Source organism: Coptis chinensis, chromosome 1, assembly GCF_015680905.1.
Source record: "Coptis chinensis isolate HL-2020 chromosome 1, ASM1568090v1, whole genome shotgun sequence".
NCBI classification, from domain to species: domain Eukaryota; kingdom Viridiplantae; phylum Streptophyta; class Magnoliopsida; order Ranunculales; family Ranunculaceae; genus Coptis; species Coptis chinensis.
The window spans coordinates 47,140,592-47,151,504 of NC_141456.1; the positions used below are offsets into that span (position 1 = coordinate 47,140,592).

Below are 10,913 nucleotides of genomic sequence, written 5' to 3' on the forward strand. Positions count from 1 at the left end.
AACCACGAATGCTGTTTTCAATTGATCTAATATTGACATAACAATCTAAAAATACCCAGAATGACCATCGTAAAAACTCAACAATTCGAATCTAGCTGTCCTATCCACCAATTCATCAATTCTAGGCATCGGATAGTAATCTTTCAGGCATTGCTTATTAACATCTGTAAAATCCACACATATACGAACCTTGCCATTCTTTTTCGGAACAACCACAATGTTTGCAACCCATTCTGAATTATCAATCTCTTTAATGATTCCACATTCCAGCATTTTCTGAATTTCATTTTGTATTGCTAGCGCGTACATTGGCCTAACCCTTCTATGACGCTGATGAACTGGGATTGCTCCTTCTCGCATATTCAATTTATGGGAACATATCTGAGGGTTAATACCAGGAAGATCAGCCATTGACCAAGCAAATACATCTTTATTCTCCTTTAGAAACTCAATTAAATCACTCTTGATTTCTGAACTCAACTCTGTTCCAATGAAAGTGAAACAACTTTCATTGTTTTGTCCAATATTGATCTTCTGCACTTCTTCCATTGTCTTACTTAGGATTATATCAGACTCTATTTTCGCTTCTGATGTAAACTGAACTTCCTCCTGACGACTTTTACTATCGGACTTTGGAACTGAATTTTCCATTAATTGCTATCTGGCGACTTCCGAGACGCCCCCAGTTTCTACTTGCTTTTCTTTCATCATACCCTTCACAATAACAAAATTGCACTTCTCGGATTCCGACTGGTCTCCTCTTATCTCATGTGGCCCATATGCTGTCGGAAATTTGATAACTTGATAAAAAGTGCTCGGAACTGCTCTCATAGCATGTATCCATTTCCTTCCCACAATAGCATTGTGATCTAAATGATGCTTTATGACTATGAATTTAGTCATAATGGTCTATGGACCTGCCCTTACTGGCAATTTGACTTCGCCTGCTGGTCTTGTTGAGGTTCCATTAAAACCATACAAATTGAACTGTGGTTCTTTCAAATGGGATTCATCAAATCCGATATCGGTATATGCTTTCCAAAATAAAATATTTACTGAATTGCCACAATCGACCAATATCTTTTGGACATCATACCCTGATATCCTTAAAGTGATTAGCAAAGCATTGTCATGAGGTAACATTACCTTCGATAGATTGTCAGGTACAAACATAATAGCTCCAGGTATACTTGCCAATATGAGAGCAGGGTCTACTGGGATTGGTTCCACATTGACTTCCAGCACCTCTTTGACCGTCGATATCTTTCGAATTTTGTCCCTTATGATCTTCTTCTGTGGAATAACTCCCTTATATATCATGTTAATTACCCCTAAAGGCTTATCATTCATCACCGCCGCCACCTCTGGTCTGGCATCAGCTCTAAACTCCTTGAGCTTTCTCTCTCTCATTAATCGATCCACTTCCCTGAGCAATTGAAGACATTTGTTTGTCTCATGATTCTTCACCTTATGAAAATTACAGAAAGATTTATCTTCTATCTCCCGAGGTTTATGAGTCGGATGTTGGAAGTAAGGCTCTTTCCCTACCCTTTTCAAAATGTCTTTTAATGTAGTATTAATAGCGATATAATTGGATGGGTCCAACTCTTCTCTTAATGACCTTTCGAACTTCTTCTTTTGTGAAGATTGACCGTCAGCTTTTAAGTAAGAATCATTCGCCTTTTGCTTTTCGGATTTATGATGGGTCTCTTCTTTCGCTGAATTGCTTGCCTCAGATACTTGCAACACAGGTTGAATTAAAGCTGATAAAATACCTTCTTCAACTTGCACGTCTTTCTCGGCTTTATCATATAGCTCTCTAAGAGTTTTAATCTCTTTTCGAAGCATATACTTGTGCATATCGGACGCAGGAATGAGCCCTGTCTGAAAGGCCATTACTACCGTCATTTCAGATTCATCCAAATGTTCTACTAGCTGCGCCTCTGCCTTGAATCGTGACAAGAATCCTTTTAGAGATTCCTTCTTTCCCTGCTTTAATTGGAACAAAGCCGATACCTGCTTCGGTTTTACTCGCTGATAGCCATAGTTGGTCAGAAATTTTTCTTCAATCTCCCTATAACTTGATATTGAACCATCTTGTAAAGAACAGAACCACTTTAACGCCTTTCCCTTTAAACTTGAAGAAAGAGATTTGCATAACAATGAATCCAAAAATGCAGTTCCCTTATATATCAAAAACTGATGACGATATACGAAAAGATGGTCCATCGGATCCAACGATCCATCATATTGTGTGAACTTAGGTAACTTAAACTTCGGCAAAACAGGCATCAACTTAATACTTTGATGTATTAGATTTCTACTCACATCATCCGCTAACTTTCTTATTGATGCTGAAGTCTTCTCGAGCCCTTGATTTCCCAGTTGCTTTATCATCATATCTTGTATCATCTCCTTTGTGATAGGTTGTGGTATCGGAATTTCCGATATTAGAGATACTTCGGCAACTCTTTCCTTTCTTGTTTATTCCTTTCCAGTATAATGACTACCCGACTTCGAACTACATTCCTCCTCGTCTTTCTCATGAAGATCTCTTACTGCATTACTTAGACCTCCCTTCTTCATCTCTTGGTTCTCTTTAAGTAAAACAACATTCAATCTTTCCACCTCTTTCAATCTTTTCAATACTTCCTGAAGTGAAACTTCACCCTCAATATTTTCTTCCTGTAACCTCCAACTTACAGAAGTTCTTGTATTCCTTGTATGTGATTGATCATCGTTATCTATTTGCTTTCTTCTTGGGAGCCATTATAATCCACTTCTCACTCCTTTTTCACACTTCTTTCACTCAAATTCAAAGAAACACTTCGGATTCTTGATCGAAGAAAAAGAAAAGCAAAGTTTTTCTTGTCTTCGATGCACAGATGGCGCCAATGTGATGTCTAAGAACACTTTTCTTAAGTATTCTAAGATCACACAATCTTACTAATGAATAAGAATGAATGAGAAGAGTGAATAAAGAAGATGAATTGAATCAAACTTTTATTGATTGGCAATAAATGTTTACAATCTCTCTTTCTCTCTCCTATTTTTACAGTTTTTTAGAATCTGGATTGAATGAAAACATGAATCCCTTTCTGATGCTCTTCTAGTCTTTATATAGTGTCCTCATTTGGCCTGGACCCAGTCAATCTTTGATAGGTGTCCCTTGCCTTTCTTTCTTGTTTCCCGCTTTCTACCTGCAACATAATTTGAACACCCACGAGATTTACCGAGATATTGGCGAGATTTATGCCAATATCTCGAGTTTTAAAATATCAAAACGAACATGTTTATAGGTACGATATTTGCCTACTACAATATCTTCCATTCGTTCCGCTGGCGATTCTACTGAACATACAACTCCTATTCTAATTATAGCACCCACACACTCTAGAAGTTTAGTTCTTCTCTCACTTTGATTTCTGTTGTTATTAGTATGTCCTACCGTTTCATCTTCTTCAGACAGAAGTACTGGATCCAAAATCTGTATGTAGAACACGATCGGGCAAAGCATTGCTAGCATAGTTATGAAGGTTCAAACCATCTTTAAACATTTCATCGGTGGGCGTCTTTCCTATGAACATTTCCAATACCATAATTCCATAACTATAAATATCACCATGTGTAGATGCCTCACCACCCATACCATATTCTGCAGTTTATAAATCCACCAAATGAAGAAACATATTCGTCAGTAAAATTATTTACGGCTAGAACAGATAAAATAGGATGTGGTACAACAGAACTGTAGGAGCGTAAACAGCTTCTAAATTGAACAGTCAATCACTAAATAACTTTGCCAAAGACCAAAGTCACTAAACTTATATGATTTAAGCTAACAACTAATAAAATGTTACTTGTATTCACCAGCACAAGTATAATGACTGATGAACACAATACACTAAAGGACTATTGAGTAAGTTTTAGAGTTGTGTACGTGTTAGCATCTTTACGTGCAGCAGCATAACCAATAGTTCCCTTTACGCAAATTGAAGCACTCTGATTATCAAATGGATGCTCCATTAGCCCTGAAAGAAGCTTTGCCAAACCAAAATCACTCACATGAGCCACCATATCGTTGTCAAGAAGAACTTTGCTTGGCTTTAGATCACGATGAATGACTGAAACATGGCACTCGTGATGAAGATATTTAAGAGCAGAAGCAACATCAACAGCGATGTTTAGTCTTTGATGTAGGTTCAGCTTTCTTGAGTGATCATCTTGTCCATCAATGTCTTGACGCAACCACTTTTCTAAACTTCTATTGGGCATGAACTGAAAAACTAGTGCTTTGAAATCATTACCTTCGAAATCCGTACAAGAACAAGAAGTTAGGATCTTAACAAGATTTCTGTGGCAGATGTTTCGCAATGATTCACACTTGACCATGAAACTTTTTGAAGCACCTTTGTGGCGGAGGTTGAAAACCTTAACTGCAACAATCATTTCATCTTGCTGGAGAATTCCTTTAAAGACACGCCCAAAACTACCTGAGCCAATAATGTTAGTTGGAGAAAAACCGCTAGTAGCGTGAAACAGATCTCTATAAGAAACCTTCAAATGTTGATTTTGCATTGATGACGGCGAAGAAACTCTTTGTTTCGGCATTCTTTTCAAATAAAGAATGAGGAAACATGACACCAAAACCAAAAAGAAGGCAATACTGAGTGCAATTGCTAGTTTGAAAGCAAGAGACCTTCCTTGTTTTTTGGTATCTTGAATTTGACATTTCGGAAGTTTCAGTTCTTGAACACCCCCACAAAGCCTGAAATTTCCAGCTACTGAAGTCGAAGTTGTGTTTTTAAATATTCCTTCCATTGGTACCTCGCCATCAAATTTGTTAAAGGACACATTCAATCTTTGGAGATATGGAAAGCTCTCCAAATATGTTGGAATACGACCAGACAAGTTGTTCCTTGATACGTCAAGGTATAAGAGATTCTTTAAGGAACTAAAGGACTGCGGAATTGTTCCTACGAACAAGTTGTTGTCCAGGTGAAGGTTTTCCATACTTAAACAGTTACCAAGAGGACTAGGTAATTCCCCAACTAACTTATTTCCAGAGACGTCGAGTTCTACTAGAGTTTCTAGGTTACCTACTTCTAGAGGTAGGGAACCTGAGAAATAATTTTGAGATAAGTCAAGCATAATTAACAAGGAAGAAATACCAAAGATTTGTGGAGGTATGGTACCGGTTAGGTTGTTTTCGCGGAGGTATAGTGCTTGTAGATATTGAAAACCACCAAAAGTTGAAGGAATGCTTCCTTCCAATCTGTTATATTCTAGACCCATATATGATAACCGAGTGAGGTTCGCAACAGAAGGTGGGATGAATCCAGACAAGTTGTTTGAATTCAAAATCAATCTTTGTAATGCCTGATCTTTCCAATAGAATATGGAATACTGCCACTAAAATGATTTACTTCAAGTCCTAATCCGATCATGTTGACAAGGTTCCCAATCCCTTCAGGGATGAAACCTGATATTTGATTTCCTCCTAACCACAACAAGGTAATTTGGGAGGAGAGGTTGGATGTAGAATTGGGTAAAACACCTCCAAAGTTATTAGTGTCCAGACCCAGAATGTTCAGGTTACTTGAGTTGGTCAAAGAAGTGATAAAACTCAAATCATGAGCTTCTCCTCTTCCAAGATTATTACCACCCAGATTTAAATAATAGAGATTTTGCAAAGCTCCCAAATTGGTCGGAACATTTCCAGTGAAATTGTTTTCAACTAAATCTAATTGTCCGAGCTTAGAAGCATTAGCAAATGACATTGGAATAGACCCTGAAAGTTGATTTCCGCCCGCAGTAAGACGAAGGAGATTAGGAAAAGTGTTGTCAATATCTAGTGGAAGAGTACCAGTGAATAAGTTGCGGGAGATTCCGAAGAGAACTATAGATGAGATATTGTAAATTGATTGTGGAACTTCACCAGACAATCGATTAATAGGAAGAACGAAAAATGTTAATTTTGACAATTTACCAATAGTATCTGGAATACTTCCCTCCAAACTATTTTCTCCTATTGAAAATGATTGGAGAGAAGAAAGATTACCCAAGGAAGGTGGGATCTGTCCAATTAGATTGTTGCTTCGAAGAGACAAAACAACAAGATTAGATAATGTACCAAGTTGTGTAGGAATAATGCCAGAGAGATTGTTCAGACTCAAGTCCAAGATCTCGAGGTCACTACATCGCGTTAGACTAACCGGGATATCACCTCCAAAAATATTGTTGGTGATATTAAGATGTCGAAGACGAAACAAGTGACCAATTTCTTGTGGGATTTCTCCATAGAGTTTGTTGTTTCGGAGGTCAATGAAGCGAAGAAAACTAAGGTTGCCAATATGCGGTGAAATGTTGCCCACTAAACTCTGATTAAAAAGGTCAAGTGGAATGACCCTTTGATCAAGACGCTTGATGCATGTAATACCCTGCCATTGGCAGAAATGGACAGATTGATTCCATGAGCTTAAGCCTCCATGTATTCGATCTTTAATGGCTATTAAAGAGACAAGGTCAGTCTCGTTGCTTGAGCCTTCTATGTGTAGCAATAATTGGTTCAGTAAACAGAATAGGAAGATCCTTAGATTAAGGTTATTGAGTAAGGGGGATTTTGGCGTTGAAGTCATAACTGCCAAAGCCGAATGAAGAAGGAGAGGTACGATATTAAAAGGTAGTTAACCAACTAAGGAAGATATAGGTAACATCATAGGGAGAGGAGAAATGTTCGAGAAAAAAAAATGTATCTCTTTGATTCGAATGAAGCTTAACAATTTTTAAAAATCTACATATGATAAAGAATTTGTGCTTGGGTGTCACTAGCAACATCGACATTAATTACATTTTTATTATGTATTACCTTATAACCGGTTGTTTCCTCTGCCCATGATTATGTAAGTTTGAACTGATCAAAGTCTTTTCTTGACTGAATATAAGAATTAGACAATTTTTTAATACATAAGAAATTATGTGCAAAGGAGAACTTAGGAATGTAAACACAAATATACTTGTTACGGATTCCACACAAATATTTTATGGTCAGTCTCCCATCAAGTGATTACCTGTTTTTTTTTCTCCAGCATAAATTAAAGGGTACGAAATGACAATAATAATGCTCATGATTTGATCGTATAAGAAGGGATTTGTACAAAAATAATAAATTATTGGTCAACAATGCGTGAATTTGATAGGAAAAAAGCGCCTTATTACCGATTATGAGTCCTCATTGTTTAACAATGTTTATAGCTAAGAAAGTAACATATATAGGACAGATCATAGGGAGAGGAAAAATAATATTTGGCATGTCACTCTCAAGGCCGGCCATGTAAAGGTTTTTAAGTTAACCGTCCTTCTCTTAATGGTCTTGGGAAGCTTATATCTTCTATAAAAAAATATTTGATGATCTATAGTGAATCGTCAACCCTGTGGACTTTTGATTTTCCAATTTTACCCTCATCTTTTGATATCTACTATCACCTCTCTCTATATCACATCACATCACATCACATCTCTCTATATTAAAGCAGAGTCCACCTGAGGTGGCAATCACAATCCTAGGTGGGAATTTCTTATAACAGAGCTCTCCCACGTAGACTCATCTCTCCACTAAAACTCTGTAGACTCCCACGTAGATTCATCTCTCCACTAAAACTCTGTAGATAGATAACATCACAATCTATTAAATATTATTAGAACAAATTCTATTAGCAATCGAATCCGTACGACAAATAGATAACAAATTCTATTAGCAATCGAATTGTGCTTCTCATCTTCTATATATTAACAATAATTTTTCATCTGCCTAAGTTATCTCACGATCTATCCAAGCACCGAGAGTCCACCGAAAGTATTTGCCTTAATCTCAATTCTTTTGTTAAACTTGAAAATAAATAATGGAACACCCACCGTGTTTAATATATGCCACCGTGTTTAATAGATAAAAATAGTTGCTAACACCCACCATGTAGATCAACATGGGTAGCTTGGACTGGCAGTAACTTCACCATCAGTCGGTAAGAGGTTCACCTTAACCTATACACACAACATTGGTTGATAAGTCATTAAGTCAGACACACATATATAATGAACAACCATGGTGTACAATTAAGAATCAAAGAACCAAAGTTTTGATAAGGGTCCTTTGTAGTCTTTCCAAGGAAAGTTGTTCCCAACATGATGGAATGCAACAAGACAACGAAACTAGCATAAGCACGAAAAGCACATAAAACTTAGATCTACAGGCAGACAACAAAATCACTACACATAGAACGTAAAACATCTAACATTTTTTAAAGTGATTCAAATGTATATACTTGGAATCTCCAAGTTTCTGATTGTAATCTAACTTTGGCAACTTCAACGAAATAGCAAGATTCAAATTCTGATTAGGAGCAATAACACGCGATCCTACATATTTTTCAAGTTCAATATTCTCTTTACAATTCAAGCCACATGACACGCTTGGGCAAGACATGATGATGGAAATAATACTCTTGGTATAATCGAAGTTAAGGTTATCTGATATGTGAATCTGTTATTCATCAAGATAGTACATTGTAACACCACCTATAACGAATCCCAATATTAGCAAACCAAACAACAAAAAACACACATAAGCTGACCAGAAAAATCCCCAACAAAACCTTACCACCAACTTCAAAAGAAAACTTTAGTCCAGAAAACTTTAGTCTGAAACCATACCTCGCAATGTGTCAACATATGCAATTAGATTGGGCACATTCAACATTGAAAGAATCCAGTAGCACTAATCATAGCATCCTTGATTTGTTTCATTAGATTTCTTTTGGTACTTTCGAGAGCCATTGAAGTGAATATGAACAGTAAATAAAATGGAGAGACTCGGGAAAAAGGCAAGAGTAAAAATAACCGGGTACTGCTGCTGCAAAATATTGTCTTTTGGGAGAAAGGGAAGTGAAAAGTTTGTTGAAGTCATCTGAGACTTGATCACTAAAGAATACTTGAAACTCAGGGGTTTGAGGGCCAAGGCCTTGCGATTGAAATATGCATTATATGGCTTATGCTATGGTCTGTATTGCAAGGAATGTATTCTGTCCTACTGAACATCCCAAGTTTGCAATATAAATAATTGTGCCTGATGGAGAGGAAGAAGAAACATGAAGCTTCTCTCCAATCGCTTCTCTTATCATTCCCTTGGCACCATCCATTGCCCCCTATATTCCACTGAATACCCATGTAGGCCTTTACATATGCAGACGAACATCTTGCTCCAACTGACTGCACATTAGTACAGTCACATTAGTGCACAACGGGTATTCCACTTTGAAATGCTTAGGCTCTTCTAGCCTTCCTTCAAGGCTGCCTGCCTCGAGGTAGGCTTCAAGTCGATGGAGGCTCGATGACCTTACGACATAGTTGATACCAAGCCCTGAAAGGGGGGTTTACTCTTTCTCCTCTTTCATCTCAATTCTTACTTTGAGCCTGAAAATAAAGAATGGAACTGACTTACCTGTGAAAAAATTAAAAATGGAACAATATTAATCTAAATTTCATTTCTATCTTATTGAACTTTAACCGTTTATTTCCGGTTCTTCTACGTCCATCCTGTATAATAGACATCATGGATTAGATCAAGGAAGCTAATAAGTGTTTTTATTGTAGTCTTGTAACGTCCCGTATTTTTAAATACGTATTTTTCTATTTATTAATTAAATTATTTAATTATTTATTTTCAAAATTCGTCGGATTGGACTCGGGATACGTGGGCCTGGTTTTGGGATCGAGTCTGTGTTGGGCTTGGGTTTCGGACCCAAGTATATAAACACTTTTCCTAGAAAATAGGGTTCAGAATATAATAATATATTAAAAATGGAGGCAGAGATGAAAGCTGGATTTCTGGAGGGTGGAGCGTGACGGCTCGGACTCGGAAAAATTCGTTGGAGCTGTTCATACAGGTGAGTAGAATTTATCTCTCACCACTACTAAAATTATGATTTTTCGTCGGTTTAGTATTTACGAATTTACTGTCGAGTGTCTCCGACCAGTTTTATAATTTATTTTGGTTAAACTATCTAGGAAAATTGACATTGAGCTGTCCAAGTTTTATGGGCATTAAGGGCAGTTACAGCCCAGGATATAGAAATCGTTTTTTCTTTGTTTTCTCTGTTTGAACTGTTGAACCTCGACAGACGTTAATGGCTGCGTGAACCAAAGCCAGAGAATAGTTAGGACGGTTAAATGTATATTACAGGTGGTCTTAATATAGATTGGTGGGATGGGAAGCTGTGAACAGCGGCAATGGCGGTCGGGGTCGAGTTTTGGAGGTGAGGGAAATCGGTTTTTGTGGGTTTTTTTGTGGTTTGAATTGTTTTGATATTGTTGTGGGTGGTTTGATGGGTTGTTGGGGGTTGGAGTACGGTGGTTGGGCTGTTGGGAGCCTTGAACAGGCGTCAATGGCGCCGAACGTCCATTACTGTAAAACTGAGGACTTTGATTTTTGTGTATTTATTTTCTGTGTTTGAACTGTTTTGTGGTATTGTGGGTTGGTGTTTGATGTATGGTGGTAGTGGGGAGTTTGTGGGGGTTGGAAAAGCTCCAAGAACACTAATGGCGGTCGGATCTAAGAATTTGTAAGTGATTTGTTTTATCGGAAATCGGGGGTTGGCAAAGTGAGTTAAAGTCGTGGGGTTTTTCACCCACATAAAAATCGCTAGGTTGGATTGGGTGGTTGTGTGGAGGAGTGGTGGCCGGATTTTGGTGGCTGTTGGTGGAGGGGAAGATGAAAAGTAACTGAATTTCGGTTTGGGCCTTGGGCCAAAACCTTAAGTTTTGTTTTGGGCCGGTTTTTGTTTTAGTTGGGCCGACCTTGTTTTGTTTTAGTGGCTAGGCCGAAATTTCAGTTAAATTTTCGGACCACATTAGTTATG

The 10,913-nt window shown here is 37.6% G+C and overlaps 3 protein-coding genes across 3 annotated transcripts; all 3 read right to left on the minus strand.

The window, feature by feature from the left end:
- Positions 1 to 909: 909 nt before the first annotated feature.
- LOC147524312 (uncharacterized) lies at positions 910 to 2,412 on the minus strand. Its single transcript, XM_086574229.1, has one exon. The coding sequence runs from the start codon at positions 2,410 to 2,412 to the stop codon at positions 910 to 912; it is 1,503 nt and encodes a 500-aa protein (XP_086430355.1).
- A 583-nt stretch (positions 2,413 to 2,995) lies between these two features.
- On the minus strand, positions 2,996 to 5,295 carry LOC147524313 (putative LRR receptor-like serine/threonine-protein kinase At3g47570). The gene is made up of 2 exons (XM_086563201.1): positions 3,957 to 5,295; positions 2,996 to 3,655 (listed from the first exon to the last, which is right to left on the minus strand). The coding sequence occupies exons 1-2, from the start codon at positions 5,293 to 5,295 to the stop codon at positions 3,462 to 3,464; spliced, it is 1,533 nt and encodes a 510-aa protein (XP_086419327.1). The 3' UTR covers positions 2,996 to 3,461.
- Positions 5,296 to 5,363: 68 nt separating this feature from the next.
- Positions 5,364 to 6,638, minus strand: LOC147524314 (uncharacterized). The gene has a single exon (XM_086574230.1). The coding sequence runs from the start codon at positions 6,636 to 6,638 to the stop codon at positions 5,364 to 5,366; it is 1,275 nt and encodes a 424-aa protein (XP_086430356.1).
- Positions 6,639 to 10,913: the final 4,275 nt, after the last annotated feature.